Source organism: Haemorhous mexicanus, chromosome 15 (genome assembly GCF_027477595.1).
Source record: "Haemorhous mexicanus isolate bHaeMex1 chromosome 15, bHaeMex1.pri, whole genome shotgun sequence".
NCBI lineage: Eukaryota > Metazoa > Chordata > Aves > Passeriformes > Fringillidae > Haemorhous > Haemorhous mexicanus.
In genome coordinates, this window is record NC_082355.1 from 415,695 (window position 1) to 441,750 (window position 26,056).

Here is a 26,056-nt window from a genome sequence, read left to right on the forward strand (position 1 = left end):
AGGGTCAGGGAGAACCAGCAAGTTCGGTGGAGCGAGCACATGAACCCGCGGCGACATCTTGGGGGGGGCGCTCTTAAAGGGACAGCGTGGCGGCGGGCGCACCCCTCAGCCCGGCGCACCGGGCTCATTCCCCCCTCCCCAGCCGGAACGAGTGCTCGCAGAGACCGCTCCTCTCTCTCTGCCTGCCGCTCTCCTTCTCTCCCCTCCCTGCACGCTAAGAAGTGCCCGGGGTCCCCCCGCCCGCTGTCTTGGTACGGCCTGGGTTCCCCCGCGCGCTGCCGCTGTGGGCACGGCCCGTGCGGGCCCCGTCAGGCGCGACAATATGGCGGTGAGTTCGGGAGCCGCGCCGGGGCTCCGGCTGCAGGGTTCTGCGGGGCTCGGGGCGCTCCCTGGGGCTCCTCACCCTCTCCTCAGGGTCACTCTTCGGCGCCGCGGTCTCCGGGAAGAGGGTTCCGTAGCGGCGTACGTGGGGCCTGTACCCGGCGGCTGCGGCCCCTTGGTGTAATGGTCTTAGGAGTGTCTTGATTTTGATGGGCAAGAACTAAATCCTCCACCTTTATGAGTACAGAATTCTTGTGTCTCTAATGCGTGTGTCCTTTAACAATTCCTGTGTATTATATGGTGAAAGAATAAGATGCTTTAATACTTGCCATATGTTATGTGATAAAAGAATGAGAGGAAGGGCTACTGAACACTGATTTAATTAAAATCTCTTGGAATGCTTTACCTGATGAGCTCCGTGAACTGCAGTCAGGGTTGTTACCTGCCCTCTTCCTGGCATAGGGCGTGCTGTGCCCACTTTGTGAACGTCAAGAGGGGGATGCATCACATGGCTTTATGGAGAGTCTGGAATAAAATCAGAATTCTATGGGAGCTTTCACTTATGATTTATATCCTCTTCTACCTCCCCAGTTCAGACATGTCTGAGTTTGTTCTTTATTGGCAAGATGGCCAGTGTGTGTGTGTGTGTCCTGGCTACTGAGGAGTCCCTTGCTGTGGGAAATGGCTGTTGGTGCTTTCCTGCAGGTCTTGCTCCGGTTTCAGAGGGCTGGCTGTCAGGCTTGCAGAGCCATGCCGCTGCAGGGCCCTGGGGCAGTGCTTGCCCTTGCCCCAGGAGAGCAGGGCTGGTCTGTGGTGGGGTACAGCCCTGTTATTTCTTACCCTGTTCAGCCAGACTTCTCTTCCTCTCTCTGCTGAGCAGGAGCGTAAAGGAACAGCGAAAGTGGATTTCCTGAAGAAGATTGAAAGAGAGGTCCAGCAGAAGTGGGAGCGTGATCGAGTGTTTGAGATCAATGCTGCAGACAGGAAGGACCAGAGGAGGTATGGTTGTACTCGGTTTTCCGCTGTGTGAAATGTCTTTTCATTCAAAGTCTGCTGGGGGGAAAGGTGGCCCCTTTGTAACGAGCAGTATTCATGGCTCAGCTGGAGGGTCTTGCTCACACGCTGTTGACATTTCTGTAGCTGATGACATAAAGCTGGGTACGTGTGTGGCCGAGTTCCAGCAGGATGAGAGAAGCTTTTTCATTCCCTGGCAGTGTCAGTACCCTCTGTGGGTTCTCGTTGGTGACTCGTACCCTTTGACATGGAGGAGGCTCTGCAGTGGATGCCTGAGCCCTCACCCTGGGGAGGTTTCACTTTGAGGGAAGGTGTGTCCTGCTCTGCCTCACAGAGCACAGCAGGGCTGCACAGAACCCCGGGTGCTGCTGTGGAGAGACTCTTGTCCTCGTGTGGAGCTGGAGGAAGGCAGGGTCCTGCGTGAGCCCCCTTGGCCACCACTGGCTGCAGCCCCCACCCCAGGGCATGGAGAGAGCTGCTGGGAGGAGGAGCCTTGCACAGAGAGTGCTCTCTGCACTCTGGGGAAGACCATAGGACTCCTGCTTTTGTTTCTGCCCCAGAGTAAACCCTGAGAAACTTTATCCTCTGGGAGTGTGGCGCGTGCTTGGAAGCACAGTTCCTTTGGAGTTGTGGGATCCGTGCTCTTCACAGGTGTGGAGGGCTGTCTGGGGGAGCAGCACTGATCCTGAGGAAGGTCTCTGCCTGGAAAAGCAGTGACCTGGGCACTAAGAGGTTAATGCTTGGTGTGGGGGAAAGTCAGACTAAACCAAGATAATAACTGAAGTGGTGTAACAGGTGTCAGGTTCTTAACTTGTAGATTTTGTAGGCAAACAAATGACTTGGCCTTTATTCTTTCTTGTTAATGGCTCGAGGGAGTGTGTGAAGGGGAGAGACAAGGCCTGGAGTACAGAGGCAGAGGTAGAAATTCAGTGTCCTAAATGTAAATATTTTCTTAGTTGCTTTGAGAGCTCAGGTTCCAACAATGTAATACATCTTTGAAACACCCTGCAACAATATATCCCTGTGAAACAAGTGATTGCTTGCAGCTGCTCTTAAAATCTGAACTCACACAGTGGGAGATTAAATAACTGACTTTAAGCCTTTGCTGTAATTAATTTACAGAAGCAGGATAAGAATTTGTTACCTTTGGGAACATGCTATATCTGTTTCACTGTTTCTGTGTGATGTCAGTCCTCTGTGGGTTTTTTCTTTAGTGTTTATTTTTTAGGATGATAAAGCCTGTTAGTGTATCAGCTCTTTAAAATCAAATACTCATGTTACTGGCGAGGGAAATATTTTAACATCACTGTGGGCTGTTAATAGCTGAACATCCCAGTTACCTGTTTTGCTGTGTATTGCCTGATGGGCATTTACAAGCTAATTATGTGTTTTAATTCTTTGACTTTCTTCTCAGCAAAGGGAAGTACTTTGTTACCTTTCCCTACCCTTACATGAATGGCCGCCTGCACCTGGGACACACGTTTTCCTTATCTAAATGTGAGGTAAAAATTCTCCTTTGCTGATACCTTTAAATACTATTCTAGAGCAAATGCTGATTTTGTAGTTCAGTTTTGAGCTAATAGGATGCCATGTCAATTCCTTTATAGCTTTAGTGATTACTTCTTAAACTTTCCTTTTTCCCCACATTTTCAGTAGGAATATTGCTAGCTGAAGGGAAATTCCATTAATGTAATTTTTAATTTGATGAGATGGGGCTGCAGGTGTTTTCCCTGTTTGTTCTTTGAAATGAGATTTTTAGGAGATGCTGCTAAACAGCTCAAACTTCTCAAGAGACCCTTTTGTTGGTGGTTGCTGTGCTCTGTGACCTGTGTGGGAGCAGGTTTTGGGTGCTGGGATAGCATTCCACAGCAGCCCTCTCTGCACCTGGAGCTCTCTGGTGCAGCCAGCCTGGAAGCCTGGCACGCCCGTGCCTGTGCCAGGGGCAGGCCTGGACACAAACTCGGCTTCCCCTTCCTGCCAGGGCTGCCCCCAGCTCTGTCACCTGTCGTGGCTGTGTTGCAGAAGGAGTCACAGCTGTGTTTGAGCAGGTGCTGGCCCAGCCCGGCCGTTCCCGTCTCAGCTGTTCCATTTTCCCTGCCTGCAGTTCGCGGTCGGCTACCAGAGGCTGAAGGGGAGGAGCTGCCTATTTCCCTTTGGGCTGCACTGCACGGGGATGCCCATCAAGGTGAGAGTTTGGCAGTTGCTGGGGGGATTGTTTCTGATGGGATTTTTATCCCTAAGGCTGCTCGGAGCCTTGCTTACTGTCCATCCCCAGCATCGCCTTAGTTTATTTAAAAACTCTCCAAGACAGTGTGGTTTGGAACCTGAATTTGTAATAAACCTGTGTTGTGCTTGAGCTATAACATCGCTTTAAAAGACACAGGGCTGGAAAACTAAATTTTACCTGTTGTATGTTTTCCTTTGAAAGAAAATCCTTACAGTAAACCTCTTCCTGCCCTGGAAGGTGTTCTGGGAGTGTCAGGATCTCCTAGATCTTAATGCAAGGTCCAAAAAAAGTTTAAAGCATGGAATGCAAAATGTTGTCAGTAAAACCCACCCTTGGCTGTGGGTGCAGCTGGTGCCCTGGCTGACACACTCCCAATAACTCTGTTCAGGCTTGTGCAGATAAGCTGAAAAGAGAAATGGAGTTGTATGGTTGCCCACCGGAATTCCCTGATGAGGAGGAGGAAGAGGAAGAAAATTCTGGTAAAAAAGAGGAAGAAATTATCATCAAAGACAAAGCAAAAGGCAAAAAGGTAAAGTTGAAACCAAGCCTTCCTGGACTGAGAGTTGTGCTGTCAAAACTTCGGTGTGCACATTGTAGGCTTTTCCTCCTTTGGGCTCACAGAAACCTTGATACAAACTTTTTTTTTTGTTTTTTCTGTCTAGATAGGCTCAGTAAAATCATCCAAACTATTTTCACTTACCAGGTTTTTAAATGAGATTTAGGATTTTGGGAGTATCCCAAAGCAAGGCAAAGAATCAAGTCTGGGAAAAGTTTAGAGATGCACTGTGTGTTGTTTATGTATGCTGAAGAGATTGTCCCCCTGGAGCTGCTGGGTTTGGGGTTCTGGCTGCTCTGCAGGAGAGAAGGTGTGACCTTGCCTGGGTCACTGCTGGGGAGAGACAGGAGATTCTCAAGGGACAATAGCTGGGAAAAGTACCATGAGGAAAGTGACAGCAGCAAAGGTTTTTGGTACAGGAGTGCAGGGCTATCCACCTTTCCATGGTGCAAAACCCCATGGGTTTGAGCAGGGCCTCAACAATTCCTTGCCAGGTTGTTGTGGCAGAGCCTCTGCAGGTGTTTTGGACATTGGCATGGGGCAGCTGGGAAGAGGAGGATTGGGGAATGAACAGTGAACACGAGGTATGGTAGAATGGAAACTCTGTGAATACAGGGTATAGAATGGAAACTTTAATCAATTGCCCTCACTGTTAGAGGGAGGATGTGAGAATATTCAAGAGTATTAACCTGTGCATCTGGAATCAGAAACCATAACATTAACAGAGGTAAATGCTCTTGTGACAAGACTGTGGGCTTCTTCCTAATCCCAATTGTTCTTTCAGAGCAAGGCTGCTGCCAAGACTGGCTCTTCCAAATACCAGTGGGGGATCATGAAGTCTTTGGGTCTGTCTGATGAAGAAGTGGTCAGTTTTTCTGAAGCTGAGCACTGGCTGGATTATTTCCCTCCCCTTGCTGTCCAGGATCTGAAGAGCATGGGATTGAAGGTGACTCTGGGTGGTCCCAGCCTCAGTTATGCAGGCAGCCATACCTGTATTGTTACTGTGTTGGTGAACATGCTGCTTCTCCTTGAGATTTTCTGAGTACTGCCAGCATAATTCCAGGAATGTTTCTGATATTTATGGAATTAGTCATTTAACATTTAATGGTCTTGGGTGATAATTAAGTGCTTTCTTATATAGAGCTTGTACTCTGTGCAGTGGTCACAGCTGGAGATGAGTCCAGTAAAGACATTATGACCTATGGCTCCCATGTGAGATAACTTGTCTGTAGTCAGTATTGAAAATAGTTCTATTTGACATCACATCATTCTTCTTCCTAAAAGTACTTGTCCTGCTGACAACAGATTTTTGAAAATGGAGAGAAATAAAGATGATGAAACCAGGCAGTGCTGAAATGCAGCTCGAATGGTTGGTTAAAACTACTACAAAACTTCTAAATTTCTCAGTCAGTGGAGGGACCTCAAGTCTTTGACATCTCTGCTCAGAGAGCAGGCACAGATGTGTATAAAGCTTACACCCTTTGTGAGATATGTACTTGCATTATCTTTTTGAGAGAAAGCCCTTTTTATTTTTAAGGTAATAGTTATGGTATTATGAGATTCCTTTGATTTCTTGATTGTGCTTTCTCACTGGAGCCTCTTGCCCATTTTCAGGTGGACTGGAGGCGTTCCTTCATTACAACAAATGTCAATCCCTACTATGATTCCTTTGTGCGATGGCAATTCCTTACACTGAAGGAAAGAAATAAGATTAAGTTTGGCAAACGGTAAGCTGGCACTCAGCTCTGAGTGTTTGGGAGAGTGGGTAAGCTCAGCTGTACCAGAGACAGAGCCCTGTGACATGTCTCTAGGGTATGCTGTTAACTCACATGAAACCAGAATCATGGTTTCATGCTTTTAGGAAATGGTTGAGGGAGGAATCATGGTTTTAGGAAATGGTTGAGGGAGTCCCTTGGGAGGCAGTCCTGAGGGGCTAAGGAGTCCAGGAAGGCTGGACATTCTTCAAGAAAGAAATTTTAAGGCACAGGAATGGGCTGTCCCCATATGCCAAAAGGCAATCTAGTGGGGAAGCAGGCTGGCCTGGCTGAACAGAGGTTTCTTGCTGGTGCTCTGCCTGATGCAGTGAAGTGTAGTTGTTATGCCAGCACAGCATGAGAGATTTGTCTTCCAGGTTTAGTTTTCCCATGGGTACCAACTCCAGCAAAAAAGGGTCAATTCTGATAGCTCTTGTGAAAACTGAACATTGGCACTGATGGAAACAAATCCACACAAAATTTGAAAATGCCATTGAGAGGTTTTTTTTCCCAAGAGAGATGTAATTTTTTTCTTCTTGCTCTATACACTATTTTACTCACTGCTAAATGAAAATGTTTTTCTAGATATACAATTTATTCTCCTAAAGATGGACAGCCTTGCATGGATCATGACAGGCAAACAGGAGAGGTAATATTTTAACTTGAATTTTCATGCATTGCTTGTGATCTTAAGTACTAAAGGGAAAGGAAGTTGTATCTTGGAGCAAAACATAGTTTGGATGTGCAGAGTCACTGGCTCTCAGCTGTCAGTGCATGTGAAAATTGAATGAACTCTTCTCTTGAGCAGATTTGCCTGGAACTATGGATAGTAAGTTCCATTGTAGCTGGTTTCTGTGATCGTTTGGCCATCTGTGCCAGCAGCATTACTCCATTGTGTTGTTATCTGGTGAAACTAAATAAACAAGCTGTTGCTAACTTAGATGTTGCCGAGACAGTGTCTGTGACTGGTAAGTTTTTGGCTGTAGGAGCACCTCTAGCATAACCTCTCTGCAGTCTGCATTTTTAGTGAACAGCCTTTCCATATGAATGGAAGTAGGATTTACTCTGAGGAAAGCATCAGTACCTTAATAGTGTTTGGATTAGGCTCCTACAGAATAGGATTTGTTTTCTTTCCTGCTCAAGTGACTTCATTTATTGATTGTTGCATTGTTTGTGGGAATTGTAGGGTGTTGGGCCTCAAGAATACACGCTGATAAAAATGAAGGTGTTGGATCCTTACCCTGCAAAACTGAGGTAAGTCTTGACTTTTTAGTGGCAGATGGGCTCTGTCTGCTGCCCAGAACTGACCATTGAATTAAACAGTCTGTTTTGCCTGGTGCAGAATTTAATTTCACCTGGTTATTTCCATCACTTCAAAGACCTGGTCAGAATTTTGACTTGCTCTATTTGCTGTGCCTGTGTGGACCTCAAGATGGAATTTAAAAAAAAAAAAAGGAAAGAAAATGGAAAACCCACAATGAACTAATGACCCACTTCTGTCTCAGGAAACATTGCTTGGCAGTTGATGTTAGTTTAAAAGCCTGTTCTGTATGAGCCGTGATGATTTTATTTTGGCAACTTATCCAGTACTTTTTCCCCCCAGTGGCTTGAGAGGGAAAAACATCTTCCTGGTGGCTGCCACGCTCAGGCCAGAGACCATGTTTGGGCAGACCAACTGCTGGCTGCGCCCGGACATGAAGTACATCGGCTTCGAGACGGGCAGCGGGGACATCTTCGTCTGCACGCAGCGCGCCGCCCGCAACATGTCCTACCAGGGCTTCACCAGGCACAGCGGCGTCCTGCCCGTGGTCAAGGAGCTGATGGGAGAGGTCAGCACCCTGCAGCCTGCAGGCCAGCCTCAGCTGCTCCCCTGGGGCTTACAAAGGGGATGGTGGAATTCTGATTGGAGAGAAAATACAGGAGGGATTACAGACATTTTGGAGTGACTGAAATCTTTAGTGACAAACAATGCAAGCAGCAGGCAGCTTCCTTGGCAGACAAGCCAGAGCTGCTGCACTTAGGTGGGGACAGATGCATTCCTATTCCCTCAGCATGATGTGGTGAAAGGATGGTGTTAAGTGATGCTTTTCTGCTTGCTGGGAAGATTAAATGGAAAGGGAGGGGGAAAAGCAATAGCTAGAAAGGGTTATGTGGAAAAGGCTTTTGTTGGTACTGACATTTCCAGTACATCTCTGTGAATGAAGCTTTCTTAGCTGAGTAGTGAATGTCAGTGGTTTTGGGGTTTGCTGTCCTTGTGTGCTTTGTGCAAGTGTCGTCAGTGGTGTTTATTCATCCTGATACAAAGCACCTTCAGCTGTTTGCATCCCTTGATCTCCATTCACTACAACTTGTCACCATCTTTCTTGATCTTGCTTTGAAGAATGAAGTAGAAAATATGTGGGGTTTTTTTCCCTTTGTTAGTAGACATGATGTAAATTCAAGCAAATTAGTGAGGTAGAAGACAGCTGCTACATCTTGACTGCCTCCTGTCAGTGTGTGAACATCTTGACAATATGCTTTCTTTGTTTAATGTCACTTTTGACACTGGCTTCCTAAGCCACTTCTGCCTCAGTGCTGTTGTGCTTCAGATACTTGGAAGCAAACTGTCCTTCTGTTTCCTATGCTTTCCCAATTCTACATACTTGTGGTTTAAATTTCTTAGTATTTGGTATTTGACTTTTTTACCAATATATAACCTATATTCTGTCTCAAATAGTACCACACATTTTCATATGTACTTCCTCCTTGTCCATCTGTATATAAAATGCATTTAATTTGTTTGTCATGTGTCAGGAAAATTTACAGAAAATTTGAAGAATATCAGCCAGGAGAGCTTACTCTACTAGGCTGAAAGCTCCTGATTTACTGTAATGCTGTTCCTTTGTCCTGCTCAGGAGATTCTTGGTGCTGCACTTTCAGCACCCCTCACCACCTACAAGGTCATATATGCCCTGCCCATGCTCACCATCAAGGAGGATAAAGGTAATTCTGCAGCAGAGCCTGTTGGATGGGCACTGGCATTCAGTGTGTGGGGACTAATCCTTTCATCTGTTCATCTTTTCCTTTGCCAAGGAACTGGAGTGGTGACCAGTGTTCCCTCTGACTCTCCAGATGACTTTGCAGCCCTGAGAGACTTGAAAAAGAAGCAGGTCAGTCTGTTAACTTAATTGTTTTTGTTTCCTCTCCCTAGTGAAAAGGGTCAAAAGTGAATATCCAGTGAGTAAAATGAAACTTGCTTTAATTGGCATTTTGCCATCTCTAACTTGAAATCAAAGCAGTTAAAAATAAGTGAAGTTTAAATCAGCTGGGCTAGGACAGATGGGTTTTTTTTTTTTTTTTTCAGACTTCAGGTCTGAGTTTTGGGTGAGAATCATGTAACTTGTGCTGCATGTTAAGGTAGAAAAGAGCACCAGTGAAACAGAAGTGAATTCCTGTTGTGGAAATGACTTCCAAAAATGAGATTAAGATTCTCTATTAATTTCAAATGAGACTGAAAGTGGTTGTTCCTAACTGCAGGAGTACCTCAGCATCTGAACAGCTATGCCTGGCTGTTGAATTTTTGCCCACTCATTTCAGGGTAGAGCAATATAAATTTTTACCCATTTAAAAAAAGTAGACAATTATGGCAAAGAATCACCTGGAAATGAGAAGGGGAATTGAGCTCAGGTGTCAGAAATGGTGAGAAGGCAGGGAAGTGGCTTTGTCTGATTTGTAATAAAACATTATGTAAAACCCACTCTGAATGGATAAAACCTTTACATCTAGAAGACTTCTATCTATTGCTTTTTTTCTTCCAACTCTCAAGGCTTTGAGGGTGAAGTATGGCATCAGAGATGAGATGGTCCTGCCGTTCGAGCCGGTGAGTGCACCCAGACGTGTCCATCTACAGCACACAGGACGTCATGCTCCCTGATGAGAAATCAACCAGGAGCTGTGCCACCTCTTCCAGAGTTGCTGTTTAAAGTCCTTCTCAGCTGAAAAACATAAAGTTTTCATACTTTCCTGTAGTTGCAACATTTGGTCTGTTAAGGGTTGCAACCAAGATTTGTTGTTCTATGCTATACTTCAGAGAGAAAGGAAAGTATCAATTTTTATAGGAGTTATTGTTTTGGGAAATGGAATGCATCATTATCCTGATAACCTGTTGGCTGGTGAAAATGTCGTGCCCTTGTGGCCCGATGAGGAGGGTGTCTGTTCAATGCAAAAAGCTGAAGTCCCTCAATGTTAGCACAGCCTTGAGGCAGAGGCAGTTTTCATCTGCAGCACCCTTGGTTCCACAGGCCAGCTTGAGTCTTGGCACAGCTCCGTGTGGTGCCGTGTCATGGGACATACCTGGGCAGCTCAGGAGTGCCCCTGGGGGCTGCCAGAACTTCTGGGCCATGAGTGCAATTCAGCAATCTGTTGTAAGCCCTGTGTAACTTGTGTTGGATGCTGTGACTGGATGGGGTGCAGTAGGGTTTGACAGCCCTCTGTTAATTCTCAGGTGCCCATCATTGAAATCCCAGGCTATGGCAGCCTTTGCGCTCCATTTGTCTGTGATGAGCTCAAAATCCAGAGCCAGAATGACAGAGACAAGCTTGCAGAGGCCAAGGAGAGAGTGTACCTGAAAGGATTCTATGAGGGAGTAAGTAATACAAGATTTTGGTAAGTGGTTTCTTGGTGAATTCCACTAGGAGAAAAAAAAGGCAGGTAAAGAATTAAAAAAAAATAAAATTCAAGAAAGAGGGACAAGTGTCCTTTTTTCCCAAAATGTCCCAAAGGACTTTTCATTTAGACTCTTCCTGCAGTAAGGGTCTGCAGTTGGAGAAGTGATGTAGAATTGGAGAAAGTTTCCACTCACACATTCCTGTGTTCTCCAAGCATTTTAACCTGGTTTCTGAACAAGTGATCACCTTCTGGGGAGCTGATCCATTTTGTTGCAAGTATAGATAGGGAAACTGATATGAAATGAGAAGGTGTTATTATTTGCAGGGTTTTTTGTTTGTTTTTGGATTTTTTTTGTTGTTGTTGTTGTTTTGTGTTTTTTGGTGTTTGTTTTGTTTTCTTTTTTTCACCTGTCTTTACCTCAGTAGTTTACCATGTGTATTTCTCTGCTGTTCTTTTGTAAGCAAGCAGTAGTTTTTATTTCTGACTCTTTGCAATCTGGCATCGATGTGGATGCTGACATGTGTACAAAGTGGTTTTGGGTAAAAATGACTGCACATAATGAAAAAAACTTAATACCTGTGCTCTTATTTTTGCATGTCAAAGATTGCACCTGCTACTTCCTTATATTGATTTGAACACCTATGGCACCTATGTCTTGCTAAATTTTGAAAAAAATTATCTCCTGATCCATCTTTGCAGGTGATGTTGGTGGATGAATTCAAAGGACAAAAAGTTCAAGATGTCAAAAAACACATTCAGAAGCTGATGTTGGATAAGGTAAGTGACATTGTGCACACAGCTGCTTCTGAGCTGTCTGCTTTGTCCTTTTCACAGGGCTGAGTCACCAGAGAAACCCCTGGTGTGGTTCAGCAGTCCTCAGGGTGCTTTGGGTCACTGCAGAGGGAGGGACCTGGTGTTCTTGGCTTGAGCAGCTTCATTAGAGTTCTCTTGTTCCCTGCCTTATTCTGTCACTCTCCCTAGGACATGTTCTGGTGGTCCAATTTATTCTTTAGCATAGCTGGGAGGATGCTGGAAGAGTAGGACCTGGGCTGTCAAGTCTCTTTCAAGCCAGTGAAGGAGATGTGTGATGTGCAAATGCCCCCTTGCTGGGCTCCTGTTTCAGAAAACAGCAGTAAACAAGCAATGACTGTGGCATCCCTCTAATGAGACTCCCTGATGAGGATTGGGAGTGAGAGGAGGCTTCAGGCATTTAGTCATCATTCCCTTGTTGTTGTGGCACTGTTATGTCCAGGTTATAATGCATCAGCACCCGTGATGTGTGCAGTAGATTTGAAGCTCAGCATCCCATTTTCCTTTGCCTTTCCCCCTCCTTCTGTCCTCCAGAGTTTCCTAGGAGCTGTTCAGTCAGGGGGCATAGTCAGTGGGAAATATTTTGTGCCTATGTCCTCCTTCTCCTCCTGCATTCTGTACAAAGTGCTGTGAGCTGGTACCTTAGAGAAGTACAGAGTCAAGCCTTGCCTCGTTTTACCGGAGGGAATACTGAGGCAGAGAGCTTGGGCAGTGGTGAGAGCTGTGCAGTAAATGCTATAAACCAAATTAGAATGGAGGGGATGCTTTTTAGTAAGTTGTCAGGATTTTCAATACTTTGCTAAGTCCTTGAATTTTAGCTTTCATTGCCCTTTCAACTCTTAGGGTGAAGCCATGATTTATATGGAACCCGAGAAACAAGTTATATCGAGATCTGCTGATGAGTGTGTCGTGGCCCTTTGTGACCAGTGGTGAGTGAAACAAAGCTGCAGTTATAAAGTTTCTCCAGTTGTCCACTACTTCTCGATTGCTTTATTACAATAAACCTCTCCTGACTGTAGGTATTTAGATTATGGTGAGGCAAGCTGGAAGAAACAGACGTCAGAGTGCTTGCAACATCTGGAGACGTGAGTTATGAATGTGGCTGTAAAGGAGAGTGACTTTGCTGCTCTTGGTGGAGTCTGAGAGGGCTGAAGGCAGTAAGAGCTTCTTTTTTACAGGTTCTGTGAAGAGACTAGGAGAAATTTTGAAGCTACCTTAGGTTGGCTACAAGAGCATGCGTGCTCCAGGACCTATGGCTTAGGTAGGCAAAACATTCCTTTCTCGGTTGGTTCTTTGTAAGGATGGTACTCCTCATTTCACTTGGAAGGCTTAAGTGCTATATGACATCCCCAGTGGTATGGGGAAGTGTGGGAGCAACATTGTCCAACTTGTACCTTGGCCCAGCATCCCGGAGAAGGTGTGCTTTGTTGGAAGTGCGTGGGGCTGGTAATATTTGCACTACTACAGGTGGTCTGTGCAGCATCGTAGTAGCTTTCTGCCTGGGCCATTGATGTGGAAGGAACCTCAGACGAGGGAGCTTATACCATTTCTTGAGTTTTCTCCTCAAATCCTGATTAGCCTTCATCTTGTGTAGCCTGACATGCGCCAGCTGCTAGATGTGCACTGTCACCCACAGCAGATGTTCTTGAGCTGAGCCATGTCAGGAAATAGGTTGAACATCAGCAACTGTTTGCCCTTGAGTAAAATTTTCAAATGCACAGTTTAATTTTTAAACCAGATATTTTTTAAACCTATAAGCATGAGTATTTTTTAAACCTATAAGCATGTATATATGTGTGTGTATGTGTATGTGTTCCACTGGAAACCATCAGCTGCTGTGTGTGTGGGGGTCAGGGTGGTGCTGGGTGCCTGACACAGCCTTCCCCTGATGTGTATGTGTATGTGTATGTGTTCCACTGGAAACCATCAGCTGCTGTGTGTGTGGGGGTCAGGGTGGTGCTGGGTGCCTGACACAGCCTTCCCCTGATGTATATATATATGTGTATGTGTTCCACTGGAAACCATCAGCTGCTGTGTGTGTGGGGGTCAGGGTGGTGCTGGGTGCCTGACACAGCCTTCCCCTGATGTATGTGTGTATGTGTTCCACTGGAAACCAGCAACTGCTGTGTGTGTGGGGGTCAGGGTGGTGCTGGGTGCCTGACACAGCCTTCCCCTGATGTGTATGTGTATGTGTGTATGTGTTCCACTGGAAACCATCAGCTGCTGTGTGTGTGGGGGTCAGGGTGGTGCTGGGTGCCTGACACAGCCTTCCCCTGCAGGGACCCGCTTACCCTGGGATGAGCAGTGGCTGATTGAGTCTCTCTCTGACTCCACCATCTACATGGCCTATTACACTGTGGCTCACCTGCTGCAGGGGGGGAACCTCAGGGGCCAAGGAGAGTCTCCTCTGGGCATCAGGTAAGGAGAGTGAACCATTGAGTTCTCTTGTGTGATTAGGTGTGCTTATCACCTGAATTGCCCTGCAGAAAGATTTGCCAAGGAGGGTGAGTCTTTGCTTTTGTGTGTAAAAAGTGTCTTTTTTAAACTTAACCTGTCATGAGCTGAGTTAGAGCAGGTTTGCAAGGGGGCAGTAAGGAAAGAGAGGAGTGTGACAGGCAGTGAGAGGAAGAGAGGGAGTGGAAAAATACTTCTGAAAGCACCTTTGAAAGAACTGTGTGGAGAGTGAATCACCTTTTTCAATACTTGTTTGACTTGCCTTGAAATGGGCCTTGGCAGGCTGTTGGGTGATTGGCTGCTAGGTGTCTGCTTGCTGAGACTGCTGTGCACCACAATGAATTTTAGGCTCCAGTGTACAGAGGGAGTAGGACTTAGCTCTTGGTTTTTGTCACTGTCTCTCTCCTGGAAGCTCAGAACCATCTTTTATCCACAACTTGTCTTCAGAGCAAGGGGGAGGAGGCATGTGACCTCTTGGTTGGAGTGGCTTTTGAAGTGTGGTGATAGGGGTCAGAGAGATGAGATAGTACAGCTCAGTCTGGAGTTGAAAAAACACTTCAGATTGTGCCTTGAATCATCTGCTCTAATTCTGTGTGGTTTATGGACTAATTTCTGGAGTAGTTTACATATTGGAATGGAAACTTTTCTTACTTTGTTATAACTAACCTGAAAACCATTTCCAAAGTAAAGATCCTGATTCCTACAGACAGAAATACCTCTGAGACTGGGCAAGGCTGTCATTTGGGCTCAAACCTCTCTAATTACAGAGAAGCTGTGCAGGAGCTAGTCGTGTCTAGAAACAAGCTTTGAAGTGAGCATCCTGGTCCCTGAATTACAGATTTGATGTCATTAAGCATGTACAATTAGACTGCTCTCCTATGCAAGTAGATAACATCTAACAGCCTTGGAAAATGCTTTTTACTGTTACTTGCTCTGTGGTGTTAAGGAAAAGGGGATTTATGGCCCATCCTTTCAGTCACCTTCAGTTACAATGAATTTGCCACCAAACACAAGCCCAGTCACAGCCCAGGAATTTAAAGCATGGAACAAGAACTGCCAGAACCAAACCAGCAAACTGTGCCTGTAGGATTTATTCTGGACTGGTAGTACAGACCACCATCTGAGGTGTTTTTTTAATGTGTACTGGAAATAGTTTGGGGTCCAGAATGCTTTTCCTCTCTGCATAGCACAGAGCTGTCACCTGAACTCAGGTAAAGGCCCTGGGCACTCTGTGTTTGCTGGTCAGGTGGACTGTGCTGTGAGAATGGAACCAGAGGTTTAAGCTGCCTTACAGAAAGTGCTAGAATGTGAGGAGCTTTTACTGACTGTGCAATGTGGGACTGATTCTGTGCAGGGCACATCAAATGAGCAAAGAGGTTTGGGATTACATCTTCTTCAAGACAGCTCCATTCCCTAAAACTGAAATTCCAAAAGAAAAGTTGGATAAGCTGAAGGAGGAGTTTGAATTTTGGTATCCTGTGGATCTCAGAGTTTCTGGCAAAGATCTTGTTCCAAATCACCTGTCATACTACCTCTACAATCATGTGGCCATGTGGTCAGAGCAAAGGTGAGTTGGGATGTGAGGCAGGTAAAGCTGGAGAATTTGCAGCTCTGTTACATTTGCTAATGGCCTTTGTACTGTACAACATTTAGAAGTGTGTTGAAAATGTATTCTTTCATATTGCAGCTTTAATACAGTTGTCTATAACAGAAGTGATTGAAATGGAAACAGTTTTTACCATTTCCCCTGTTTTTTCTGCATTACCTCCTCCTATGGATTTCCCAGTGTTGAGTGGCATTCCTGCACTGAAGTTTATTTGGCATTATTATTAAGTCTCCTTAATTCCTTCTCAAGGATGGTTAAAAGAGACATGTATGCTCCCATGGGCTGTGCAGGACTGGTTGAGAATCTTTGCCCATTGCATGATGCTTTTATGGTGATAAGATACTGTTTGAAAGATACTGTTTGCATTCCCTTGAATTTTGGTTTAGGGGTTGTATAAAACTGTATATGGGAAAAGTGTGTTTCTGATGTGTAGTGAAGATGATTGTGGATAATTTAATATCTCCTTCCTTCATGGGTAGAAATGTGGACCCAGCACTATTGTGTGCTCTTGGGCAGTGCCAATCACTGGCCTTTAAATTAAAAATATCTGAACAGAGGAGGGTGACGTAAATGAACTGTAATTGCAGGTGCACTGCTCCCTGCCCTGTGTTTCAGCAATGATAATCCTTAGCCTTTATACTGTAGTTCTTTTCATCTTCAGAGACACTCCTTAATATACTTAAGACAACCCTTAGGTATTTTTTTTGAAGATTCCACTCAAGGCGTTCATCTCAAACTGGAATATAAAATGTTTGTTCCTATTTTTAAAAAGAGAAAATGTATTTACTTGGCCAAAAGATTTGTATCTTGCCTTTGAACAGGGAAAAATGGCCAGTAGCTGTGAGAGCCAATGGACATCTGCTCCTCAATTCCGAAAAGGTACCGTGAGGTTCTGTGTGACAGGCTTTTGTGTTGTCAAAACAGCCATTTGCTAGCCAGACTGGAAATGTCTTCTTGGGATGTAAGCAGGGGAAATAGTGACATTTCTTCATTAGTTCCCCTCCAGTTTTTCATTCATTAGAGGTAAAGACCTCCCTTGCCTGTGATTCTATGTAGCACTTTCTCTTAAGTCAGCTCTTGTGTGGTTTCACCAATTTAGTGGAGTTCAGTGAAGATTTCTGTTAAGTTTTAGGGTAGTATAGAATATTTATTTATTTAAGTAAAGTTTATCTTTTTAGAGCATTGGAGTAGGTGCAGTGAGAGGAAAAAGTTTGGGGCAATGCCTTGCTAATATGTGCAAGTTCTAACACTGAATTGAATTAAAAGTGCCTGAACCCAGGAATTAGGCCTTGGAGACTGTCTGATATGACTCAAAAAAACCCAAAATAAACCCTAGTGGAGTTCTTCTTGAAAAATCAATACATGGTGGTCTGAAGCTGCCATTTTTAAAGCAATATTTAAGTTTAATTTAGGGAATTTCTGGGATTATATTTTGTTGCTGAGTGCATGCAGAGTTCAGTCTGCTTTTGCTGTGAGGCCTCATTCAGATTAACCAAAGTGCTTTTTGCTGTGATTCATGAGAAAATTGTTTGCCCAAACCCTTGCTGGGTCTGTCTTGCTTATCCACCAACACAGGGGATGTGTGAGAAAACAAACACTCTTATCTTTCTTTCAGATGTCTAAATCGACAGGCAACTTCCTCACCCTCACTCAAGCTGTTGACAAGTTTTCTGCAGATGGTGAGTGTGTTCTGACCTGCATCTGATTGTCAGTTATGCCAAAATGACTAAAATTAGTGTTTTGCTCTCAAAGAAGTTTATTGGAGTATTGAATGGCAATAAATCTGCCACTTACCACCTGTTCTTGTTGGAAAGCTGAACTCCACATGGAAGCCTGGGATATGTGTTAGCACACCTGGTTCAGCCAGGAGCTGCTCCTGGGGCTGAGCTCTCTGGGAGCAGCCTGCTTGAGCTCTCTGCATTCCCTGAAGATCAGAGCACAGGACGTGCTGTTGGTGTGCAAGGGGTGTGTACATATTTGTGTCCTGTGTATCCACGTGGGCCATGCTCCTCACATGCTCCTGTGTTTTGGGCAGGGACCGTGCTGGTCTCCTGGTTCTGGTGTCTGTCTGGTCCCCTCCCAAGGAGGGCAGTGTTCCCCTCCCAGGGGAAGTGCCTCCTTTGAGGCATCTCTGGCTGGCCAGGCAGTTTGTGACCTGGCTTTGCACTTTTAGCTCCAGCTGGAGTGAGCTGTCACGGGGCAGGAGGCACAGCACTCCATGGGTATTGGCCAGCTGGTGGCACCCAGCCCTGGCAGCTGATCCCCTTTTCTTCAGGCATGCGTTTGGCCTTGGCTGATGCTGGAGACACTGTTGAAGATGCCAACTTTGTGGAAGCCATGGCAGATGCTGGTATTCTTCGTCTCTACACGTGGGTGGAGTGGGTGAAGGAGATGATTGCAAACAGGGACAGCCTGAGGAGTGGCCCAGCCAGCACCTTCAATGACAGAGTCTTTGCCAGGTGTGGTACAGAAGTTAATAATACAGTTTGGACCAGGTTTTTCCTTGCAAGGAGGAATCCTGGAGTTATTTTTTTCTAAAAATTAATGAATTCCATAAAACAGAGCTCATTCCAGAATAGGTTATGGGGTTTGGCTGCATTGGTGACAGTTTTACAACTGCCATTACGTGGGGCAGACTATGTGGTATTGATATTGTCACTTCCCTTCCCTCCCTAGTGAGATGAATGCAGGCATAATGAAGACAGACCAAAATTATGAGAAGATGATGTTTAAGGAAGCTCTGAAAACTGGCTTCTTTGAGTTTCAGGTAGGAGATGTAAGAAAAAGACACCTGGTATTTGTTACTTAGTGGATTTCTTTTAATCCTTCTGTCTCTGATCCTTAATCATACAGCTGAGTTGGAATCAGAATTGTGTCAAGAAACAAGAGTACTTCAAGGGAATAAATGTGGAATCGTAGAGGTTTGCTTGTGTCAGTTTACAAAGGTCCAGAGGAAAGCAGATGCAATTCTGCAAAATAGTCCTGATGTCTAATATGAGCAAGAAGCTACTTTAAAAAAGACACTATTAAAAAGAGTGTTGCCTTTCTTTATATCTTTTGTGATGAAGGACTCTTCATAAGAAATCCAGATAATGCATCAACCAAATTGTTTGGAAGCATAGTGCTTTTTTGATATCCTCCATAAACCATGTCTCCAGAGTGTCTGCAGAGCCATGCTGCTCCATTTAATGAATTACACACACTCCTTCATGTGGCTGCTTTGAGATGCTCAGGAGTAGGGTTAAATAGGCTGAATTATGTGTAATGATAGATCATATTCATTGCCTTTTTCTTGGTTCTTATTAGTATCTGTATGTAAGTTATTTGGGATGACAGCACCTGATACACAGCTGTGGATGTTTTTGTCTTTTATGTTTGTGCCAATAAACAGTTTTTTAAAGTGCCACATAAATGCAAAAAATCCAATGGCCGACTGGCAGATTCACATGTGGGTGCTTCAGGAAAATACAGTTCCTAGAACTCAGTAATGGATTATGACAAGCTGCTCACGTTCTGAAGGCATGTTGGAGCCTGCAGGTGTGTGTGGGTGACTCTGGTGTTTGTCCCTGGCAGCAGAGGGCTGATGGCTGTGTTGTTGTTCCAGGCAGCCAAAGACAAGTACCGGGAGCTGGCCATCGAGGGCATGCACAGGGAGCTGGTGTTCCAGTTCATCGAGGTGCAGACTCTGCTGCTGGCTCCCATCTGCCCCCACCTGTGTGAGCACATCTGGTCCCTGCTGGGGAAGGTACTGACGTTTCAGTTCTGTCATTGATTCATGTCTGAGCTTTTATGGATTTCAGTGACACCCATGTCAGGCTTACAGATATTTGTGTACAAGTAGAGAAGATGTGTCAGAATCCAAGAAGTCAGACTGGCTCATTGTCCCTGGGACAGTGACTGCAGGGAGCTGGCCTGTTGCTGTGATGATATGTGCAACATTAATATTCACTATCGTTGTCTGCTTACAAAGAGGTGATCTAAAATTTAGTGTGAGAATGCCATAGTCTTACACTTCTGCATAAAGCTTAGTTTTGATGTTTTTAAAAACAGCTCCCAGCTATTAGATGGCATTCCATAGGCACGTGCTGGTTGTGATTGTATGTATAGTCCTGAACACACTTGCAGTGCTTCTGTCTGTGTGCCCCCTCCTTTGGGTTGCTATGGGTCGGTGCTCACTGAGTCCAAACTGGCTAAACTGTCTTTTCCAGTCAAGCTGTAGTGGTTGGGAGCCCACCAGCTAAGGTGTGCTCCCTCAGTGCATTCCTGTCTGGCTCTGCCCCAAGGCTGACTCCATCATGAGGGCCTTGTGGCCAGCAGCAGGGCCCGTGGATGAGGTGCTGATCCGCTCCTCTCAGTACCTGATGGAGGCAGCTCACGACCTCCGCCTGCGCCTCAAGAGCTACCTGGCCCCTGCCAAGGGAAAGGTGAGCCTGCTCTGCTTGTGTGCATGTGTGATAGTTCTGTATTGCTAGGGACTCCTTCCTGATTTTTTTTTTAATTTCCTTAGAAAAGTACAAAAGAGCCTTCCCAGAAGCCTTCTCACTGTACCATCTACGTGGCAAAGAGCTACCCACCCTGGCAGCACACCACCCTCTCCGTCCTGCGCAAGCACTTCCAGGTGCTCGACCCCTCCTCTGCCCTCCAGCTGCTTGCCAGCTGTTTGGGGGCTCATCTGTAGAAAGTTTATAGGCTGTACCTTGTTACCAAATTGTTTTAGTAGATTAATTTTCTATATGCTTTTACAACTGTCCAGTAAATTTTAATGCTTAATGAAAATGTCCCAAGGACTGTCATTGATTTGACAGTTGCATTTCATTGGTTTTGACAATCTGAGTAAAAAACATGCCTGTGCTCTGTTGTTTCTTCCAATTGTAAGTGGTTAGCTTTTAAATATTCTTACAAGTGTGTTTTTGAGGAAACATGGTTGACTGACAGACTACTGCTGCCTTAATCTGCAAGTGGGCTTAGAAGCTTTGTTCTAGTCCTTGAGTAAGTGTGTACCACTCAGCAGTGTCACAAGAAATAGCTGAATTGGAATAAGTCAGTCATAAGAAGAAATACATTAAGAAAACAGAAGGGTCTATGCTTCTGGCATGGGGAAACTGCTGAGAGTGGCTTTTGGGGTCCCAGTGGACCATCCTCAGCTTGAACACACCAGGGTTGTAGCTGATAGACTCAGGAGTCCTGACTATTCCAGCTTGTGGAATTTGTGGAATTCCTCATGTGGGATTTGTTCTTGGGGGTATTCATCTTTGGGCATTGTGTAGGCTTTTTTCCTGTATTAGTGTTAAATGCTGTTTGGGTTTCAGAAGAATGAGAGAACTATCTGTGGAATCAATGATGCTGACTAACCTTGCTGGTATTTATGGGAAAAAGCAGGAAAGGTACATGATATTGGAAGGCAAGTTTTTCATGATAGCTGTTCTCCTTCATGCTTGTTCATCCCTGTTTTAGGCCAGTGGAGGTCAGCTGCCAGATAATAAAGTGATTGCCAGTGAGCTGAACACCTTGCCAGAGCTGAAGAAGTATATGAAGAAGGTGATGCCTTTTGTTGCCATGGTTAAGGTAAGTGTCAGAGGGACAGTTCTGGTGCAGGAAAGGCTTTTGTGAGTGCAGTGTCTCCCCCTTGCCCTCTGCTTATTTGGCATCTTCAAGGGTTTGTTTATAAACATCTTCTACATCTCTAGAAGAACTACATAATAAAAATGCCTCTGTGTGAATTAGCCCAGGTGAGCTCTGGATCTGGTTGAGGCCTGGTGCTTTCTGTGCTTTGGGGGTGATGCAATCTGTACTTCAAACACACCTGGATCCCTCTGTATTTGAAATGTATCCTACTTGACTTCTCCAGTTTTCATGCTGAAATGAGTCAAGTGTTGCTTTGGAGACATAAAAACTGGAAGCTAAGAAGAAGGCCAGGAGTTGATTGATTGCAGTATGTGTAAGGGAGGAAACAACAGGCTGTTCTGAACCTTGAATGGAATGATGAATTTTGTGTGTAATTCCTAATGTTTATCACTTAATATGCTGATAGTCCATTATTTTCCCTGAGTCAAGCAAGCCTATGAAAATCTTGGCTTCCATTTCTTTAAAGAAACTTTCTTGTGCTTGCTGTTGCAGATGAAAATTCAATACAACAACTAGGGAGAGACAAGAAGCAAATAATCAACAATTTTTTTTTTTTTAAATGAGGGATGGGGGTTGCAGTGTATGATTTAAAACCTTTTAATGACTTTTCGTGATCTGTAGAAATTGAGAGGGGTTAGTAATGGAAAAAAATCTTAATGAGTGAAAAAAAATTACTTTTTGTCCTTAAGCTTTAGCTTGATTTTTGAAATGCACATAATAATTACTTCTCTTTGTAAGCTCTGTCATGTGGAGTGGAGCTGTTCTTTGCTGTCTCTGTGGGGTTGTTCTGATTGTTCCTTTTCATGGGAGCTTGGAAGCCTTCAGAGGAGCAGAGAGCACAGAGCAGTTCTGGAGCTTCCTGTCTAAGTTTATTAGAACAGTAGGGATGTGTTAGATCCACTGATCCAGCTGGGAAAGGTCAGACAAGCTCTCAGTCCTAAGAGTTAGGGCTGAAACATTGCTGTATTTTGGTGTCTTTAGTTTGGCAGCAGTGAGTGATCCTGGGGCAAGTGGGGAAGGAGCTGATGCTTACCTCAAATCCATCTTTTTGCTTCCAAAGAGCAGCAGCCTGTTTCCCACAGAGACATGGAAACACCTGAGCTCAGACTCCCCTGAGTAGTGTCTCTGAAACCAATTATTCATCAGTTCCAGGGTACAAGGAGCATCTCTGCTTGTGCTTCCTACTCATCAGAGGAGGGCTGAAATGCAGGAGCACCTCTGTGATTTTACAAAGGGAAGCAGTTCCATGTTAAAAGGGAATCTTTCACATTAAACTGATGAGGAAACCAGGAAACCACAACCATGCTGAGGCTGACAAAGCAGAGCTTCAAAGGAGACAGCTGGCTCAGCATGTGAGAGCCAGGCAGGGACAGATTAAACTCCAAAGAGGAAGTTCTGTTTTAGTTAAAAAAAAAAAAAAATCGTGTGGTTTTTATACTGCCTTTAATACTGTGTCTCTTGTGACTGTTGCTGCTGGCTTTCTGGACTAATTAAGTTACTTTTATGTTCTTGTACAAAGTGGTTGTTATTTCCCTGCAGTGAACTCGCTGTGAGCACGTCCAGGTGCTGTGAGCTCGTCCTTTATTTTAAACTGGGTCATAAGCCTGAGTTTCCTGCTGTGAAATACCACTGAAATGCTGACTGATTTTGTGAATTCTCAACCTGCACATTAAGTAGGGATTTAAATAACTGTGAATGTCAAACACCTTTTCAATTCTATATTAAAAATGTGTTCTAATTGCTCTTACTCCTCCCATCAGTGTCACCAGCTCCCTGTAGAAGAAGAAGCCCTGTTACAAGAAAATTATTGCTCCAGTGTTAATGTTGTGCCAGCAGAGAGCTCTTGGATTTACAAGCCTATTCTTTTCATGACTAATGTGGATAGTTTGCCATTTTGAAGCATCATTTTACTTGCAGCCTTTAGAGGGTTTTAATACTTTTTCCCTCCCCCCCACAGGAAAACTTGGAGAAAAATGGTTCTCGTGTTCTTGATCTTGAGCTGGAGTTTGATGAGCGTGCAGTGCTCATGGAGAACATTGTCTATTTGACAAATTCCCTGGAGGTTGGTACAGACCTGGCACCTGCTGCTTGGCATTTATTGGGATAGCTGGAGCAGCAGCCTTCCCTAAGGCTCTAAGCCTCTTTACAGTAACTTCTGGGTGTGCATTGCTCAGGTTACAGTTTTTTATCAGCTTTGTCTCCATTTGTCAGAGATGCACATGGGTCTGTTCAGTGTTGGCATGAGGTACAGGGCTGGGTGTGCACTACAAACATGGTCCCAGAAACCAGGGCTGGTTTTCACTGCAGTACACGATGCAGCTGTGACAGTGACAATTTGAGGATACATTTTTCTCTCAGCCAGTCTGTATCTCAGTTTCCAGCTGAAGAAATGAGGATGAGCAGCTTCGAGGTATTAGCAAGACCAGTCAGTCCTTGGGCACCTACACTGGCATGCTGGCTGCAGCAGGCTTCCCTCTGCAAGGAGCAGGCTCTGGGCAGGGCTTTTCACACTGTGCTCTGAAAAAAGGCATCCTGCCTGGTAGCAGTTGTGCTGCTTCATATGATGAGCAGAATTTAGTTTAATAGGAACATGGTAATGAGGGGACAGCTCAGGCACGTGGTGTTAAAAAACCCAGAACAAACAAAACCAAACAACCCCAACACCAAAGGCCAGAATCAAAAGCAACTGGTTTTTAAGAATTAGAAACTGTATAGATTGCAGAGCTGGATGTAACCTGTGCAGTATGAAACAAGTGTGACTTTATTGGGCTTGTCCCATGTCAGAGCAAAGCTGAGAGTGAGCAGCAGCTTAAACTGTCTGTAAATCTTCAAAGCCCCTGACATGGGGGAGGGAGCAGTGTGTCCTCAGAACAGGAATACACTGCTGGGAACAGCCAGAGGGGCTGGGGGGTCTCTGGGGGTCACTGTCCTCAGAGACTGACCCTGGGGTCTTGGCCACCTCACCCAGGGAGTAGGTGACCCTCAGAGGTACCTTGCAAACAAGATGTTGTGGGTTCAATTGTGCTTTTGTTTCTTTTGGCAGTGCAGGTTTGCTTTCCCCTTTCTTACATGAACAGCTGTTTGATGGGGCTGTAACCTCTGCTGTTCCCTCTAAAGCCATTAAACTCCTGCTTATTCCCTCCTCCCCCATTTTTTCTTTTACAGCTGGATCACATTGAGGTGAAGTTTGCTTCTGAAGCAGAAGATAAAATCAAAGAAGACTGCTGTCCTGGAAAACCATTTTCTGTATTCAGAACTGAGGTAATATCAGAAATTCAGATACTGAAAGTCTGAAAACTCAATTAAAAAACTTAAATTGAAACTTTACTTCTGTCTGGGTTTTTTTAAATATGCCATTTAAAAACTTTGATCAGACATGAATGTTTATCATGTATGAATATTTCTAACTCTCAAAGTAAAAATGTCATTGATTTCCCTAAATATGTCTTAAACAATTGTTACACTTTGGGCTGCATTTTCGAGTTGGGGCAGTGCTGGTATCCAGCATGGCCAGGAAGGTTCTAAAGGGATTTTATCCCTCTGGAAGATTGATGAACAGCAGATGTTTCTCCTGAGGGATCACATGCAGGGCTTCTCCTCTAAGGTCTGTGTTGTTTCTCACAGCCTGGTGTGTCTGTGTTTCTGGTGAACCCTCAGCCCTCCAACGGCCACTTCTCCACAAAAATGGACATCAGGCAAGGGGACAACAGAGAGACCATCATCAGGCGCCTGATGAAGATGGACAGGGGGATCAAAGGTAGCCCCCAGTCCAGGGAACAGCTGTGCCAGCTGCTGAGGGGGCACACACAGGGCGTGACAGGACGTGGGACGTGCCCTGTGTGTGCAGGGATGGGAGTCACTGCCAGCTCCTGGCTGGAGGTTTGGGAATGAGTGAGGTGAAACTGGGACTCCCTCCCTGTCTTCCCAGGAGGTGTCAGTGTGCTGTGGGGCACAGGGCTGGAAGGCTGCACTTGCAGGAAGGCTTAGCTGCAGGGTCCCAGCCTTCTTGGTCTGCTTAGCAGTCTTATTAGTCTGCCTTTTGATAGGGAATTGTGTTGAAATCAACTCTCACCCTCCTCTTCCTCCCAGTCTCCGCAGTTCATTGCTCAGAAAATGAGGAATAACTGTTCAGTTACTCAGACCTGTCCTGAGCCAGATAAAGCAAATTCAGTGCTTGGAATGTGGTATTAGGAGCTGGTGTTTCTGTGTGGCTTATCCCCATTTCTCTTGGTACCTCACTGTGTAACCCCTGAAGGACATTGTTGTACTGGTGTAAACCTTAGCATGACAGTTATTCCCATGAGAATGAATTTCCTTGGAGCAGGTGTGGAAGTTCCAAGGGTTCAGCATTGCTGTGGTTATTAACTCTGTGGGTGCTGTGCCTGTGCTCAGCTGCCATGGCCTGACCTGCTGCTCTCTCTGTGCAGATCTCTCCAAAGTGAAGCTGATGAGGTTTGATGATCCTGTGCTTGGGCCCCGCCGTGTTCCAGTGCTTGGCAAAGAGGAAGCAGGGAAAACTCCAATCCTGGAGCAAGCCATCTTCCACATTGACCTGGCCCAGAGGCACGTCTGTGTCACTGAGAACGGCCTGACAAGGGACATTGGGGACACAATTGTGTACCTGGTTCATTGAACTGCTGTGTATCCAGTGAGAAGGCTCATGGAGGGACTTGGAAGCATTTGTGTTAAGCAAAGGGGAGAATTTCTTCTGTAAAAAAAATAAAGCCCACCCAAACCAACCTGAGTTCACGTGTGAGTTGCCCCTGCTCTTTTAAACAGGGATTTGATAAAATTATTTTCCTCTGGTACTTTGGCTTCTCTTGAAAAGAAACAGTTACCCTGGAGACCCTTCTTTTCCAGCTGTGGGCAGGCTCTTCGGGAACAAATTTGAATGCCATGCTTAGGATTCCTCTCCTTGCTTCTCAGCTCCATTCAGCTCCCTGCAAGGCTGATTCAGCCCAGGGCTTTAACTGGAGAACCTGGTGCTGCCTGGCTGGGGGAGAGGGGTGGCCCTGGCAGGTGGGAACAGAACAGGTGTGACA

General features: G+C 45.2%; 1 protein-coding gene across 1 annotated transcript; it reads left to right on the forward strand.

Annotated features, from left to right (window-relative positions):
• The first annotated feature begins 143 nt into the window (after positions 1–143).
• LARS1 (leucyl-tRNA synthetase 1) lies at positions 144–25,758 on the forward strand. Its single transcript, XM_059859775.1, has 32 exons — positions 144–328; positions 1,202–1,320; positions 2,750–2,837; positions 3,440–3,520; positions 3,951–4,091; positions 4,903–5,064; positions 5,733–5,845; positions 6,458–6,521; positions 7,059–7,126; positions 7,476–7,701; positions 8,767–8,854; positions 8,945–9,021; positions 9,678–9,731; positions 10,356–10,496; positions 11,219–11,296; positions 12,173–12,258; positions 12,349–12,414; positions 12,508–12,590; positions 13,609–13,747; positions 15,138–15,350; positions 16,211–16,268; positions 17,005–17,068; positions 17,665–17,848; positions 18,066–18,156; positions 18,994–19,134; positions 19,673–19,813; positions 19,897–20,007; positions 20,844–20,954; positions 22,972–23,076; positions 24,180–24,275; positions 24,639–24,771; positions 25,442–25,758. Exons 1-32 carry the CDS (start codon positions 323–325, stop codon positions 25,645–25,647), a joined length of 3,534 nt encoding a protein of 1,177 aa, XP_059715758.1. The 5' UTR covers positions 144–322; the 3' UTR covers positions 25,648–25,758.
• The last annotated feature ends 298 nt before the right edge of the window (positions 25,759–26,056 follow it).

What these genes read in the sequence shown, in the direction of transcription:
- LARS1 (XM_059859775.1), top strand. An exon ending in GCACGGGGATGCCCATCAAG is followed by an intron (nt 3,521 to 3,950) that starts GTGAGAGTTTGG and finishes AACTCTGTTCAG; the next exon opens with GCTTGTGCAGATAAGCTGAA. An exon ending in TGAAAGGATTCTATGAGGGA is followed by an intron (nt 10,497 to 11,218) that starts GTAAGTAATACA and finishes CCATCTTTGCAG; the next exon opens with GTGATGTTGGTGGATGAATT.